At 37.1% G+C, this 17531-nt stretch overlaps 1 protein-coding gene across 3 annotated transcripts in view; it reads left to right on the top strand.

The window, feature by feature from the left end:
• LOC106075275 (uncharacterized) overlaps nt 1-17531 on the top strand; it is a 98651-nt gene that overhangs the window by 53072 nt on the left and 28048 nt on the right. For all 3 annotated transcript variants that reach the window (XM_056026952.1, XM_056026951.1, XM_056026953.1), the window contains 6 exons: nt 1432-1530; nt 1917-2217; nt 4774-4967; nt 9152-9257; nt 10091-10270; nt 11150-11370. In XM_056026952.1, coding sequence (XP_055882927.1) covers nt 1432-1530; nt 1917-2217; nt 4774-4967; nt 9152-9257; nt 10091-10270; nt 11150-11370 — 1101 coding nt within the window. The remainder of the gene's footprint in view (nt 1-1431; nt 1531-1916; nt 2218-4773; nt 4968-9151; nt 9258-10090; nt 10271-11149; nt 11371-17531) is intronic.

Raw genomic sequence — 17531 nt, forward strand, 5'->3', positions numbered from 1 at the left:
TAGGATTCTTCACTGCTTAAAAGTGCACATTTATTAAACACACACACACAGCGTCCTTTCTTCTGTACAACAGATACATCACAAAGCTTAGGCCATGTTTGAAATTCTCTACTACACAAACGACATATATATTCAAACGTGAATAATGAGTATGAAACTGCCTACCTGAAATAAGTTTTATATTTACAATAAATGCTCTACGAGATGAGAACTGGTCGTCTTACGGCTGAAGGTGACCAATAATATATTACATACACCAGACTGTGACCAGTAATATATTACATACACCAGACTGTGACCAGTAATATATTACATACACCAGACTGTGACCAGTAATATATTACATACACCAGACTGTGACCAGTAATATATTACATACACCAGACTGTGACCAGACTTATCTCCATAGCAAGAAAATTTATTAACTTTAATAATCACATATTTTCATATTCCAACTGTCCCTACCAATAGTAATATTTATATATCAACACTCTCAGCAGGAACCGTCCCTCAACGCAGTCCCTCAACGCATTCAGCTTGCTCTGCACTCCTTTTGTAGCATTATTTCATTTGAGCAAGGTAGAAAGTGTTTCAGTTGTAACCAATCTGCTGTCCTTATGAACAGTTTCTATTAAATATCTTTTATCAATTATGGTACACATTTCAATGTGTGATACATCTCTTTCTTTGCTGCCTTTAAGGAAAGTCCAATCCTTCACATTGTTTTGATTCCTCTTACTGTTATTGCCCACGTGACTGAGTTTAAGCAAGTCTACTGAATCTTTTTTTTTTAAAGCATTGACTTTACTCTGAACATATCTAATAACTTGATGACGTTTCTGACTTTTTCAATTTTTAAGACCAGGCTCGTTCGTATACGTACATGTGTCAACAACAATAGACAACCTAATGATCATCAAGTTTGAAAAATTTCTGAACAATGTTAATCTTAATTGTTGTGAAAACATGGAACTTTAACTGTAATCTTCTACTGAAAAAAAAAGAGCAAAGCCCTACACCTTAGGTAACAAAACAGTACACGACGAAGAGTGTCATAGCACATATTGTGGAACATTCTATTAAGACGACTGCGCCCTCAAAAAAAAAAAAAGCTCGATGTTAGCTTCTCGAGTTAATCCTCACTAAACTTCTTTTACATCTTGGCATTTTACAAAGTTTTCTTATTTCCCACAATGCTTCCTTTAATACTTTTTAAAAAGGCAATTAGACTGTACCAATTAGACAGACAATTAGTCAGGCCTATGTTCCATGTCCAGGTGAGACTTTCTAAATATTTTAAAGACCCATGGTGCTGGTCACATGTTCAAATGGTTAGGACTCGATATACGCTAAGTACCATTTCATAACAAGGAGCTTTCACCTTTAAGGATCTTGAATGCTTTCTAAAATACCTGTCTCACTACTTTAAAGGACTACTGGGTGAGTGTTGGTGCTGAGTTTAACAATGAAAACGATGTTTGGGTCGGACAAGCCAGCTTTACAGCCAACATCACGAACGACACAACGTCTGTAAGTTCTTTGCCTAGAATTGATTCATTCCAATGTGATGAGACTTTACGTTTGTTGATAAATGTTCATTCTAATATTTGTTTTATATTAGTCTGTAGGCTATTTACTATGCATTAATATGCCGCACATTTATAGTCCTACAGCTTACTTTGAATACACTTATTGTTTTATTAACATTAAATTTAATAGCTATATATACCTCCTCGAAGACAAGCCTAATTAGTAATTTATATAACTCAAAGCTCTATGCCTTATATGATTCATGAGTATGTATCTTACATCACTTTATTTCTTTTTGCATGCATGACTTGATATTCATTCTGTCTTCCATCAGTATTTGACCAGGTATTCCATTGAATGTTCTGTTCTCTTTCATAACTTGTTAGTCGTTCTCGCCTCCACAAGCCAACTTCACTGGACCTGCCAGCATGTCCATTGGTTCCTCTAGTATATTTTATGTAGATCTGGCCGTCATGTACCCGGTGATAGATCTCAAGATTGACGTCATAGCAGCCATCAACTACACTGACGTCATGAGCATTTGTGATGCCAAGCTTGTTAGTGTCAGTGACGCCTATACTTGTTCGTTTCCCGACATGAAAAACATCACTCCAACATTCTCAGCAGAGGGCAATACACGGGGCAACAGAAGAATGACCATGTATCTAGGACGTCCTATCAACAAATGTGAGACTCATTTTTTTGTTGTTAATTATTAAGTTGGAAAAGGACAAATGGCGAAATGAAAGTTTAGGAGAAAGGGGAGATGAATGCATTCAATCGTTAATTTATCCATAAGGGTGGCTCTTCCCTGGAGAAGTGATGCTTGACAAAGCTTACTGCAAGTAGTATTTCTCTTTCTTGTAAAACAAAGTATTAGTCTATGTCCTAATTGAATTCATTTTCCTAGATTCTGCAACAACAACAAAACACAGCTCCATCTATCGCCGGTTCATGAGGGTTAAGTTAATGAATTCGGGAATGCGCGTTTTCTAAAAAAAACGAGGCGCCAAAGCCAATTTGCACAAACTAGTGCTGTCCAAAGTCCGGCCCGCTCATAAAGAGTCCATTGGAAATAGCTGTGTTATAGTGAGCATTAGCTTGGACCTCTTCCAGATAGAGCGCTTTGTTCAATCAGCTGATATGCCTAGAGTCTCAAGTTTCGGCTCAACTCTTTTGACAGTAAAACGGTTTAGCAATGTAACATTAAAATTAAAATCTGAATGCTGCTAGTGAAATCATTGCACTTTGGCAGCTATTTCAGAAAACTTTCTTAAGAACGCTAGAAAGATTTTAAACATCAAATAACACGATGTAAACATTTCACCAATCACAAAGAAGATGCAAGACACCTATTGGAAAAACAAACAGACAAAAAACTCTATTTTCCCTTATCACTGAAATCATTGAATAGAAGCCAACGTTCTGAGATGTTAACTTCAAGTTTCAAGTGTGAACCTTTGGTATGAACTGATGTTTTGTAGTCTGCCAGACTGCTGCTGACACTATGCAAGTACTTTTATCATTCCTAATGGTTCGGACACCTATCCCGCATGGGGGAAGACCGCATGCCAAATGTGAACTACTTTGGAGAGCTCAAAGGAGGACAACGTTAAAGAGGTCCCCCCCCCCCGAAAGTGCAACAAAGATTAACTCAAGCGCCATTTCGACTTCACTGGCATAGAGGAAAGTAGCTGTCAGCAAATGGTCTCTAAAAGAGACAGTTGGAGAGATCTCACAAAAGCCGCGTGGCATACATTTGAAACCCAAAAGAAAAGCCCTTGTTGAAGAGAGGTGCAGAAGAAAAAATTAAATATACCCCCAGTGGACAGTGACTTTGTCTGCATCAAGTGTGGAAAAATTTGCAAGACAACTTTTCTCAAGGATAATAAAAATTATTATTATTGTAATAAATCTGGTGGTGACACAGATGTGGGAAGTGCTATGTGTATAGTCTGGTAGTGAGACATATGCGGGGAAGTGTTATGTGTAGAGTCTGGTAGTGAGACAGATGTGGGGAAGTGCTATGTGTATAGTCTGGTAGTGACATAGATGTGGGAAGTGCTATGTGTATAGTCTGGTAGTGACACAGATCTGGGAAGTGCTATGTGTATAGTCTGGTAGTGACATAGATGTGGGAAGTGCTATGTGTATAGTCTGGTAGTGACACAGATGTGGGAAGTGCTATGTGTATAGTCTGGTAGTAAAACAGATGTGGGAAGTGCTATGTGTATAGTCTGGTAGTGACACAGATGTGGGAAGTGCTATGTGTATAGTCTGGTAGTGACACAGATGTGGGAAGTGCTATGTGTATAGTCTGGTAGTGAGACAGATGTGGGAAGTGCTATGTGTATAGTCTGGTAGTGACACAGATGTGGGAAGGGCTATGTGTATAGTCTGCCCCAGGCCAGCGCTAGATGAGCGGTCAACCGTGACGAACCAAGACTGCGATGACTGGCGAAGTTTGAAAAAACATTTAGAGTGAAAACTACTCAGGTCAGGCACGTGGAATGTGGTCATGCGATTAACCAGAAGGCTTAAGCGATGTTCCATCTGGTTCTAGAAGGCCAGTTGGGACCCTATATAAGAGCGAGTGTGTCAGAGAAAATTCACTTCATGTTACTTCGCTATTTCACAAGTACAAGTCGAAGTCAGAGTCAAGAACCAGTCTAGGTGAAATTGGTTCGGAAAAGAGAATCGAGTGCAAGTCTAGAAAGAGGCGGAGAGTTGATACAGTGTTACACAGTTGATACGTCGGAGTGTGAAGCTTTTGTAAAGTCGGTGTTACGTTGTTGCCAATTGTACAGTATTGGTTGTGCTTGATTGGACATTAACTTGTTACGTTATTTGTGGAGCCCTTAGTTGTCAAGTTCTTTAAGTTAGTAGCGTCATATGGTGCAGTTTACAGAGAGCCTGAATAGTGAGAAACGTTGCATTATTAATTTTTTACATTTAATTACCTTATAATCATTTAGTGTGCAATTAAGAGCTATTCGAAATTAATTAATTCTAGATGTAGCTCTATGTATCCGCAATATACAAAAGTTATACAAATTTAGAAATCCTTGACCTTTTCAGTGTTTCTATTTATATGGTGATTAGAACAATTAGATTTCAACACACTGGCTTTATTTTAGAATAATAACTCAGTAAGGAGCATGTGTGTGTGTGTGTCTGTCTGTCTGTCTGTCGAAATAATTTCACAAAACTTAATGTGTACATTGTGTCTGTGTGTTTCTCTAGTGGCCAGAGAGTACGCGATAAGCCAAATCCAGGCTAACAAAGGAATTATTTCATTTGTTGTCCAAATCACATTACTGGATGACCCGACGCTCGTGGGCAAGGACTACTGGATTGGAGCTACCGTTGAGTTTGGGACAACAGTAATCTGGGCTGGACAGCTTAAGATCACAGCTACAGCTAAAAGTCCATCACAGGTTAACACTTTTCAGATTGTTGTCAAAAAAAAATTCTGTTAAAATAATAAGTTGATGTTCTTTAGAGGCAAGAGTTAATCAATATCTATATATAGGCTAGAGTTAATCAATATCTATATATAGGCTAGAGTTAATCAATATCTATATATAGGCTAGAGTTAATCAATTATTTCATTTTGGGATCTCTGTGCGCTTCTGAGTCCACCCAGCTCTAATGAGTGCATGGCATTAGTTGGGGAAAAGTAAAGGCGGTTGGTCTGAAAGGGGAAATTTACTTTTTCTTTAAGTCATTGGTTTTCTTGGCTTATTCAGGCAACCCATTCCATTCTCAAATGGCACTTGGGAATAAGGAGCACTTGTAGGAATTGGTCCTAGCATATATGGCTCCTCGTGTCTCGGAAGACAATCGATGCGCCGAGGTTAGTCACTGGGATTGGTTTCGTCTTGAGACGGGGCAGAATCTGGTGTGAGTGATCAAGCCAATTCTGGAGCGGCAGAGTTTGTCAGTTAGTGCATGTATATGTATCTGTCCTAGGGATAAATGACAGGGCAGCTTTCTTTTTCTTTCTGTTGGCTGACGCAGGTTCGTTTCTTTTGCTCTCGGCAAAGTTCGTACCAGCACGTACAGTCTGTCTCCATGCTGTCCGGTCTTGGGCTATCTCCTTTGTTCGATGCCCCTGGTTCTCATGTCTCACTTACCAGCATCTCTGTAGGTTAGTCTTGTGCGGCCCTTGGGTCTGACTTCCTCTCCGTATAGGATGTCTTTAGGGATTCTTCCATCAGGCATGCGAATGAAATGACCGAGCTAGCGTTGTCTTCTTTGTGTAAGAAGAGCATAGATAAGTAAAGTTCCCCTTTCAGACATAGTGGTCTATAGGGTAGATGATGTAAAGGTCATCTGTTTTTTGTGGCCTACGGTTTACGAGGGTGTCATGTGGCCAACACAACGACCAACCACCTTTACGTTTCCCCAACTAATGTCAGGTACCCATTAGAGCTGGGTAGACTAAAAGAGAGGCGCCCAAAGATCCCGAAATAAAAATCCCAGTCTTCACCAGAATTCGAACCCGGGACCCTCAGCCACCGCGCCTCATAAGAAGAGCATAGATGCTGTGCATATTGGCCCATTTCAGAACGTCCTGGCTGGAGACATGATCCCTACATGAGATGCACATTATGCGTCGCAGGCAGCTTAAGTGGAAGCTTTTTAATCTGTTTTCTTGATGCATGTAAGTTGCCCAGCTCTCACTGCCATAAAGAAGTGTGCTCAGAACACAGGCATTGTAGACTACGATTTTGGTTGCCATAGTCAATTTGGTATTTTCCCAGACGCACTTGGGGAGTTGCCATTGCTGTAGAAGCCTTTCTTATTCTTTCTGTCAGCTCAGTGTCTAAATCTAGGTTGCTGGCTATTGTTGTTCCAAAGTAGGTGAATTCCTGCACCACTGTAAATGTGTCATTTCCAATACTTATCGCTGGTGACATCTTGTGCCATGATTCCGATCTTGGAGAGGCTTATTGTAAGGCTAAACCCTTGACAAGCAGCTGCCAGAGAATTCACAAGCCTCTGCAATCCTTCTTGTGAGTGAGATGTGAGTGCCGCATCATCGGCGAACAGCAGATACGCCGTCTCTTCGTTTTGGCTTTAAGGTGTGCCATGTTAAATAGCTTTCCATAGGATCTACTGTGGATATATACTCCCATCTTCTAGGGATTTAAAATCGCTGGTAAGTACAACTGAAAAGAAGATTCTGAATAGTGTTGGAGCCAGAACACATCCTTGTTTTACTCCGCTCTTGATGGAGAATGGCCTAGAGGCGGAACTGTCAAACTGTACAGTGCCCTGCATATTTTCATGAAACGCTGACACTAATTTCCGTAGCTTGTTTGGACAGCCAATTCTCTCTAATACGGCAAACAAGCCGGTTCTGCTGACAAGGTCAAACGCTATGGTCAAGTCAATGAAAGTTATAACGTAGGGCTGTTTTAGTTCTCAGCTCTTCTCCTGTAGCTGCCACAAGGAGTAAATCATATCTGTTGTGGATCTACCTACCCTAAAGCCACACTGCGATTCTGGGTAAACTCGTTCTGCCAAGATCTGCAGCCGCTTCAGTATTACTCCAGCATAGGCCTTTCCAACTAGCATAAGGAATAAGAAATGTGCCTCTATCTTTGTGTCTCTCTGGGTATTTTAGTAGGTTTTTTTTTTCTATGTGTAAATTATGGTTTAGTGTTTTATGTATCTATTACTTTACTTACCTTTTATCTTCTGGACACTTAGGCAGCTAGACTACGACTAAATCAATCTATTTAAAATTCAAAGTAACACATTACATTTTGATATTAAATCATAAAAAAAAAGGCCTAAAGATTATAATAGTTTTTATATAAACGTTAGAATAATTTTGACATGCTATCATTTAGCTAGAGAAAAGAGAAATCACCATCGTTACATGGACAATGTAAAACAAAGTTTAAAAATTGTACTCTCAAATGTTCTTTAAGTTTTACGAAACTAAATTTATTTTCTGCACTTTTGTTATAAAATGTATCGACAGTTTCTTAAGCTTCTGCCATAAACAAGAGCTACTAAATAGTCATTAGTATAATTTACCTTTACCTATCCTCTAGTCCAGTGATTACCAAAATACGGCCCGCGGGCCAGATACGGCCCGCGATGTGGTTCCATCCGGCCCGCCGAAATGTTGGCACAAAGTAAAGAAAATCCCCTATCTAAAAAAAAAAGTTGACAAATGTATCTTTATCTAAGTTACAGTTAGGGCCCTCAATTTTTCTTTAATTTATTGGTACTATGACCTTTAATATCTGTACGCTTATCAAATGGGACTCTGAAAGTAGAATCTACCAGAAAAAGTGAACGGGTCTTTACTTTTTGTGGAACATGATAATAATCCAACATATTTGATTTGTAAAGAAAGTGTGACTGTTTAAAAAAAGAAAAACATGTAAAGGCATTATAAAACAAATATGGAGGCATTCTTGATTTAAGCCGCGAATAAAAAATAGTTAAACTACGCCTACAGATTAGACGATCGATGGGCATATTTACTAAAAAGAGAAAATGAGTCTTTCTAAAGCTAACTACAAAGTTGTTCATATTTTAAGTAAAGAAATTAAGCAATGTTCTGTCGCGTAAAAAAAAAAAAGATAAGCTTCAAATGTCCAATTCATTAATGTAAGTACTAGATCCAAGGGTTTCTAATCAAATAGTTTCAAATTTAAGTCAATTTCAATTCGTTTTTCGTTCATGTGGCCCGCGACACGAGTGTCTGAAATTATAATGGCCCGCGGGTCGAATTAGGTTGGGCATCACTGCTCTAGTCTGTTCGACCGTCTTTCTACATTCCTCTCTGTCTTTGACCTTAGATAGAACCTCTTTCAATGGAAGGCAAATCCATTCTTTTATGTTGTCTTCCCATCGCTTTCTCTGTCTGCCTCTTCTTTTTCCTGGTACTGTTCCCTGAATGAAGGTCTTTGCGAGCACCGAAGACCTTGTAATATGGCCATAGATTTTCAGATTGTTTTTTTTTTAGGATAGATGCCATGTCATCGTGGGCTGCAGTCGCTGCAGTAACCCTGTCTCTAATCTTTTGGTTTGAGATGCGGTCTTTAACTGTGATACATATAAGAATGTGGCCATGACATAAGTCTGATTTTTGGTGCCGAGGGTTATGCCTTTGTCTTTCTGTTATTTTTTTTTTTTTTTTTTGTTTTAAGTTTTGAAAATGCTGCTGTGGACTGTGCAATTCGGGCCAGAAGTTCAGTTTCGTTCCCTCGTCTGAGACAATATCTCCGAAGTATTTGATAAGCCCTAAGTTGTGTAGCACCAACATTTATTTATATATATATATATGAAATCGTCTGCTTTTCTCTGCATTCAATTTAACAAACGACTTTTCTCCAAACTTGTGTATTGTTGAGATTCCAGGACTGACATTGGTTTGCTATCTCAATCTTTGGCATGAGAGAAACTTCTATCTTTATTTTTTTATATCATGGACGTATTGGGACATTTAAATATGTCTCTAAATATAAATCAGGGACAGAGATGGTAAGGATTTCACTATTTTTCGACTGAATAAACGGGACTATGTCTAAGAACTAAGTATCTTTAAAGTTTTTTCTATTCTTGTATTGTATTGTATTCTTGTATTTTCTATTAGGCAGTATCTCCTGGGTTTAGTGTCAGCATGAAATCTGGAACAGCAGTTACTGCCACGAGACCAGGCATCATCCAACTTGATATGACAGTCCCAGAAAGCACTAGTGGTAATATTTGTAAATCATTCTAAAAAAATATAGGAATCATTTTAATTGCAACTGATTGTAATTCATTTCATAGTTCATATGTTACCCGCTGTTACCGGCCAAGCAGAAAATTAAATTCGGCATTCTGTAGAAACTTGGCACTTTTCAGCAGCTAACAGTCTGTATAATTGCCGCCTATTTCAAATCTTATAGCTCCGGCACCCAAAAAACAGCTTCAAGCGAGCTAGCAAAAATATTGAAAAGGAGTAACTAAAGTTCAATAAACGAGAAAAATGTAAACACGGACGTCTTTGTAAAACTTGACACCGTACCACCACGGAAATCTCATGCCAGAGGTGAACACCAGTTCGACCAGTTGCTATTGAAACGACGGCAAACATCTCTGGGGACGGATCTATATGAAGACAGTAGCTTACTGTCTAATGCGCGGAGCGTCACGGGAGGAGTTATGTTTAAATTGTTGGGCAGTAAGAACTAAAAGTAAAATTTCGTTGTTTTTTTTAATTCATTTGTTTATGAGACAAAAATGAACAAAAAGATCTATGCATTTGTATGTCACTGTTTTTAAGATATCCCGTTGTTCATTTATTTTGACCTCTTTATATTTTGTGTATTTAATAAATATATTTTTATAATGACATTTAATACTTTGCCTCTCATACAATGCCTAGACATGGTCAAGAATAACCACTATATTTGCTACATAGCATAGAAACGCCAGGTATTAGCAAGCAGTACTGGATTCCCTGCTTTGCTGGTAGTCTCTAAGACAGTATCCATTTGAATCATAAATTGCATTGATTGTGTGTAAATGTTCTATAATTTTTTTTCAGCGGACTATTTACTAGAAGTTGTAGGCCCATTCCAGAACGGAGACACTGTATTTCAGATGTGTGGAGTCAAAGTAACATCTGGAGAAAATATAGCCTGTGGTACTTCTAACACAATTGATCCAGAATATCGCATCTCATCCAACTTTTCAAGTTATGCGGATATCATGAGAGTAGACTTAGGTTAGCCTCTCTCTCTTATCTTTTCTCTTTTCCAATAGGATCAGTTTTTGTTTATTTCATGTTTCTATTTCTCCCCCTATGGCAAGAGATGAGCTTACTACTCCTCACAAAAAGTTCCTTACCATCACATTATCACATAGTTTATTTTTGAAAAATAGGGCTTAATTCTAAATAATAATTCCTTTCCATAAATTAAAAAATTGAAGATACTAACAGTAAAAAAATTGATATTACAACTTGTGATTTATAGGCTAGACCTAGCTCTGTGTGATACTTGCTGCATCAGCTGAGTTGAATCTTATCTTGTAAACTAAGTTTCTGTTTATCATTGTAGGCTACTTTAAATGCTATTCAAATGAATCACTCGAATGCAGTGTTTCCAAAACTGTGTTCTTTGGAATCCTACTGTTCCTCTAGGCCTACATAAGTACATAGGTGTTCCACAAACTACTAATTAACTAGTAGGCCAGGGCATGAATTTCAGTAATAAATTTCCCTTTCAGAAATAGTGATCTGTTCTCATGCCCATGGTTAACGAGGGCGTCATGCGGCCAGCACAAAAACCAACCGCCTTTACTTTTGCCCAGCTAATGTCAGGTACCCATTAGAGCTGAGTGGACGCAGAGGACCCCTGAAGATCCCGAACGTAAAAATTACAGTCTTCACCAGGATTCACATGAATTAATATCTATAAACAAAATAAGCAAAGTTTTCCGCTAATCTCTTCATTAGTGATGTAACAAAGATCGCATTTGCATTATGTAGGCCTACATTTTGTTCAGTGTTTTTAAAAATAATTTTTTAAATGTTATCGTTAGATGAGGATAATAAAAATAAATTAATATGAATTATGCAACTGTGTTATAATGTCTCTGACAGGTCGAATCACCAATGTTGGCAACACTGGTTGGAATGCTACTAATCAAACAACCAAAAATCTTGTTCGTATCCTAGTGTACCTCAAAGTAGCTAATGCTTCTCTCGTCACAGTTGGGACCAATTACAGTGTCTCTTTTGGCATGTTCCTTGGAAACACCAATTTAACAATTGGCCAGATTTCAGTTCCTGTCTCTGCCTCCATCAGTGCAGATAACATTACTGTAAGAACTTTTTGTTTTTATTTCTTTTGAACATTAATTATAATTAACAAAACACAAAAGTCAGCAACATATTTTGTAATGTTGAAATATTCATTATTGATTAAATACTAATAAAATATAGGATTATAAGTTAATAACAATATTTTTTACATTTGAAATATAATAATTTCTGTATCTCCACATTGAAAGAGTAGTACCAGATGACTGAGTCTAGCTTGGTCAATGATTTGTTAGGGAAACTTGAAATACTTTGAAACATGGGTAATATACTACTGTTACTTTTCGTTATATGATGAGACTCTTTTAATAATACAACAACACAAAACGTCAACGTCATAGATTATAATTTATTTAATCTTCATCAACACTAAAACCACTATTTGGCTTCTATTCCTCCATTTTGCTTCCTTCCTCCCCTTTCAACACGCATTCGCACCATTTCACATTTATATTTGCATTCTTAGCGGCCCCAGAAAGGGGGCCGTACGCTATTAGTTTTGTGTGGTCTATCTGTTCATCTGTCTGTTCCGTTTAGATATCAGAAACAAGAAGAGAAAATGGAAATTGGACATCATGATATTTTAGATCATTCAAAGTTCTGATGCAATGGCTACTTTTTTCTTTTCCCAAAGTGAACTATTTAATTTTTTAAATTAACTATGCAAGCAGATTTTTTAAAAAATACACCACTTTTAAATGAAAAACTTCAGGGAAGGGAAGTTTTTTTTAAAAAGGTCACAGACTTCTTCATTAATAAATCAAGCTTTATTTATAGATTCGCGGATTGGTACAAAAAGATTTGCATCTAAGGTCGCAATGGAAATAGCGTCAAAGGATCATCATAAAATATGTTTTCCATTTATTAACTAACTCATTGAATGAAATACTGATTCAAATAATGTTATAAAACATTTTATTTTATACGAACTTCGTTTTAGTTGTTATTAACAAAAAAAAAAAAAGAAAGAACTACTTTTATAGCGCGCAGTTTTGACATATCCTCATTATACAATTGACAACAATCTAAATTAATTTTAAGTATGAAATTGGAGATACAACAAGAATATTAATGCAGAAACTTTGTGTTGCTCAATATTGTCTTAGTCTGACACTTCATTTGCTGAAAATATTTAGGTTATAGGGATAAAACTGAGAATGCATAACGCGTAGGACGTAATCATCTTCTTTTTTTAAGTAACGTCTGTATCATATAAGATAAGATAACCTGTAACAAAGTAAAATGCTACACATTTACCTAATTGATTGCAAGACATTGACATATTATTTTAAAGACATTTTACCTCAAAGCCATTTTCGAATATAGAAGATGGAACAAGAAAGTTGTAATATAAATGCTAAAGGTTTTTTAAAGTTTCAGTTTATATTGAAATCATGTTCCATCAAAATTAATTATTACACTGCATATTGGGCGACTTATTCAGAGCTATCAAAACTGGATATTGTTAGTTTGTTGCTAATAAACGAATACTTTACCAACGCAGACGTTTCTAGGTGTAGGTGATGTGGGGTTTGAGTGGACACGCCTCTTGAAAGTTTATACATTACTTAAAAATAGGTGCAATTATTGGAAGGAAAAGAGAAATTCAAGGAAAAAATTGAAAGCTCTTTCAAGAAAAATAACTCTAAAGCTTGTTGGAGTGGCTTGAAACAAATTACTGGCTACATACCTAAGCGCGAACCGATGTGTGTCACTGACAATAACAAATCTGTCAATGAATTAAATGATTTCTACAGCCGATTTGACTGCCACAACTTTGAGAAAGACCACCATGATTTATTGACATCATTTGAAAACAGCAATCTAAACCAATCTCAAGAAATGTTTCCATTTCCTCAACGACTCAACAATGGCATATGCTTCTTTCTCAACTGAAGAATGTTTTCTTTCACTTTTTGTTAATGAGCGAGAGAACTAAGCAACGGGCCGGCCATCTTGGTTGAGGGTAGCTGCAATGGCTATATCAGAAGCATCCATCGGTTAAAGGGCGATTCGGATCAATAGTATATACGGCGGCTTTTTCAAGCTAATTTTTCAAACTTTCTAATTAACTTTGCCATCACCTGCTGGTTTGGTAATACTTCACTGGCACAAAGACTTAGACTAAATAGACTAATTAACAAGGTTACAAAGACAGTTTGTGTGGAAACACAAACTCAAAATCGGCCCCGAAGTGGTCCACCGAGGCAGGTATCAATATTTTCAGAAAGAACATTAGAATTAAATTCGATCAAAGACAGAGAAGAATGGAGAAAGAAAGTTGACAGATCTTGTGTGGTGCCCAAGTGGTCCAGCAAATCAAAGGATAGGTGAAAGTGAATGTGAAGTTAAATGTGAAACTGGCCTAACTGATGTCTTATAATGAATATCTTATTGATCTAATTGTTATTAAAGGGTCAATCTCGTATTCAAATCCTAAAAAAAAAAAAAAAAAAAAAAATTCCTTTAAAATTTCCTTTAGTTCGGTATTTCTGCATGTGATATTGGGTATTGCAGTTCACGCGATAATATGAAAAACTACTTATTAATTGTTGTTTTAAATTATGTCCAACTTATATGCGTACTTAATAGATTTTTTCTCTTAAAAAATATTTTTGGGTAAATGTAGTATTTAGTACAGTGTTTCTCAAACTTTTTTGCCTGGCGGCACAGTAAACAAACTACAAAAATGTTGCGGCACACTACGAAGAGCAACAGTTTTTTTTATAATAAAAAGAAAAAAAAAAGATTTTACCAGTTTTTAAGTATTACATTTAATGTGAAGGGTGTGCCTTTTTTTTTTTTAGAGCAAATGCGATCTAATCGAGGCTCCAGAGTCGACAAACAAACTCGCATTTCATCGTCTATTGTAAGAAGTCTCTCTCTTTTCTTAGATTTGATTTCAGTCAGTGCTGAAAATTCAAACTCACAAAGCCACGAAGATGCAAATGGAAGAATTATTTTGATTGCTTTTAAACTGATTGCAGGATATAACTTGTTGATTGAAATCCAAAACACATCCAGGCTTTTCTCTGCAAAACATGACTTAAGAACTGCATCATTTTTTAAATCAATGAGCTGCTTTGCTTCTTCAGTTGTCAGATTTGTAGCTTCATTGTTTCCAAATGGAGAGCTGAACCATCCATACTCATGACTTCCAACTGTTGGGAAGTAATGCTGCAATGCTGACTGTGTGTCAAAGTGTCCAGAATTTCGGGGGTGATTTCTTTAGTTGAAGCACATTCATTGTAAGTAGGAAAGCAGTCGAAGACTCCTTTCGAGATCTTACTTTGCCACAAAGACAATTTTTCACCAAATGACTTCAGTTTGGAGAATGCAGTGATGATGGTTTCTGATGGTCCTTGAAGACTTAAATTCAATTAATTTAATTTGTCAAATAAAACAGAGAGAAATGTCACCTTAACCCACCAGATCTTGTCATGAATAGAAAATCCAAAGTCTTTTTTTTTCAGCCTCCAAGAATGAAATCAGCTCAGCCTTGAGTTGGACTACACGCTTTAACACTTTTCCCCTGGAAGCTAACGAACGTTGGTGTGATACAGGAGACATTTGTAGTCAGAATCCATTGCTTCACAGAGCTGAAAGAAAAGTTGGGATGCAAGCGGTCGAGATTTGAGGAAGTTTACAACTTCAATCACTTGATCCAGAGCAGACATCAAATCTTTTGGTAATGATTTGAAGGCAAGAGCTTCTCTGTGGATCATGCAGTGAACAACTGATACATTTGGATTTTCTTGACGCACAAGAGTGACAAATCCCTTTCTATTTCCTTGCATGGAAGGACAGCCATCGGTGCAAACGCAGACACAGTTTTTTTCCACTGTAACTTGAAGAGCAAAATGTTTTCGGTCACCACTTTGAAAATATCTTCGCCTTTGGTCGTAGTTGGTAAGTCTTTTCAAAATAAAATTCGTTGACACATTTTTCATCCTTTATGAACCGAATAAAAGCTAGCAGCTGGGCTTTGCCGCTAACGTCAGTGGACTCATCAACTTGAAGAAACCACAGCAGAGACACTTTTGGAGGCATCGGGTCCAAGGATGGTTTCAACAACTATTAGAAAGCGGCGCAATGACTGATTCAGCCTCTGTGTGTGCTTTCTTGCGTTTTTGTTTATAACTGAGAAACCTTATAACTTGCAATCAATCCCTTCTCTGGCAGCTTTAGGTACTTCGTAAGTTTCTGAGCTTGTTTATTTTGTTGAGCGTTGATGTTTTCAAAGTATTTCTTCGGTTGCGATTTTACGCTGGATATTTTGTTTCCAAGTGTCTCTTCAATTTGCTTGGAAGAAGCGCCTCATTCGACAGAGTTGCATTGCAGATCAGACGGAATGGCAATGGAGCATCTTCAGGTCCCGAAGATATGAAACCATATCCGATGTCATCTTCTTTGTACCTTCATTGGTTCCTTGCTTTTCATTTAAAGCTTTCGCAGTTTCATTCTTGCTAACGTATTTCTCCATGGATAACAATGAATAAGGCTTAGTGATAACTTGTTATTATTAGCATACACCTAACCAATTTACATGAAACGCATCGCTTATTATTATCGTTACCCAATTCAAGAACTGCTGTGCTTCTGCTAAGGCGGCCAACTTTTAGTCATTATAATAATATATGAATAGTGGACAATTTCATAACTGGTCGTTACGAGTGGGGATGTCATCGCAACGTGAATTAAAAATTTAATAGTAGACAGACTTGTGTAACGCTGCACGTGTGGCGTTCTGAAAACTCCCGCGGCACACCTGCAAATCTTCGGCGGCACACTAGTGTGCCGCGGCACACAGTTTGAGAAACACTGAGTTAGTAGGACAGAACTTACATAATGTAGCAATACAATTGTAAAAAAAAATTTTTTTAGACAAAAAATCTAAAACCATTTGCTTAAATGTGTTAAAAATATGACTAATAGTTGTTACCCCTACTAAAGAGCCTCCAATGTTTGCTACTATTAATAGTGAATAGTTGAAAAATTGGTGTATTTTTATGAAAAAACTGCTTGCATAAGTGATTTAAAAAATTAAATTTTTCACTTTTAGAAACGAAAAAATTAGCCGTTGCATCAGAACTTAGAATGGACTAAAATATTATGTCAGATTTTCACTAACTTTTCTAATTTATGAGATCTAAACGGGACAGACGGACAGACATTTCACACAAAACTAATAGCACATTTTCCCCTTTCGGGGCCGCTAAAAAAGCATCGAATATCACTCGAACACAGCTACCATCTCTTGAAGAGCTGGAAAGATGTCTTTCCAAAACACTCACGATTCTTAAAGACAACCTGCACCCATTAAACCACTGTTACATCAGATCTGAACGAAATTGTCGTCTCCTTTCCATTAGGACTAAAACAGAAAGATTTAAAAACTTCTTTATCCCACTTTTGGTCAGAGTGTTACAAGATCAGCTGTCGTCATCGAGAAGTAATAGAAGTAAAATTCATAAAGCGCCGGTTGTGAATGTATGTGTTTCGTGTGTGAATGTTGTTCGTATTTGCAACGATAATGTTATTGTTACAGTAGTTACGCTGAGGTTGTCAATTGTAGTCAAACTGAATTTCCATTTGATTGGTTCAATAAAAATTATCTTATCTTATCTTATCTTATCTTATCCGGTAGACTTAATCACCTGAATGCGCTACTTCAACTTCTTTACAACGTAATTGACCACAAAAAATGTCAAAACTAGTCACATATGAAGTGATTCGTTTGGTAAAAGGCAAACTATTCGCAAATGCAGTAGAAACTTGAGTTCAGTTCAACAAATGCAGTAGAAACTTGAGTTCAGTTCAAAAAATGCAGTAGAAACTTGAGTTCAGTTCATCAAATGCAGTAGAAACTTGAGTTCAGTTCAAGAAATGCAGTAGAAACTTGAGTTCAGTTCAAGAAATGCAGTAGAAACTTGACTTCAGTTCAAGAAATGCAGTAGAAACTTGTTTTCAGCTCAACAAATGTCCGTCATTTTAAGATTTTGTCAACTGGCAGAGTAATGAAAGCCGTTATTAGAGAATGTTTAACTAACACAATACTGAAGAACTTAGAAATTAGATTCCATACTGAAAACAGTTGTGTCCAAGGATACGGCAATGGTGCAAATATTAATAGTAGAGATAAAGCTCTTTTAATAATCTGGTG

Source organism: Biomphalaria glabrata, chromosome 4, assembly GCF_947242115.1.
Source record: "Biomphalaria glabrata chromosome 4, xgBioGlab47.1, whole genome shotgun sequence".
NCBI classification, from domain to species: Eukaryota; Metazoa; Mollusca; class Gastropoda; family Planorbidae; genus Biomphalaria; species Biomphalaria glabrata.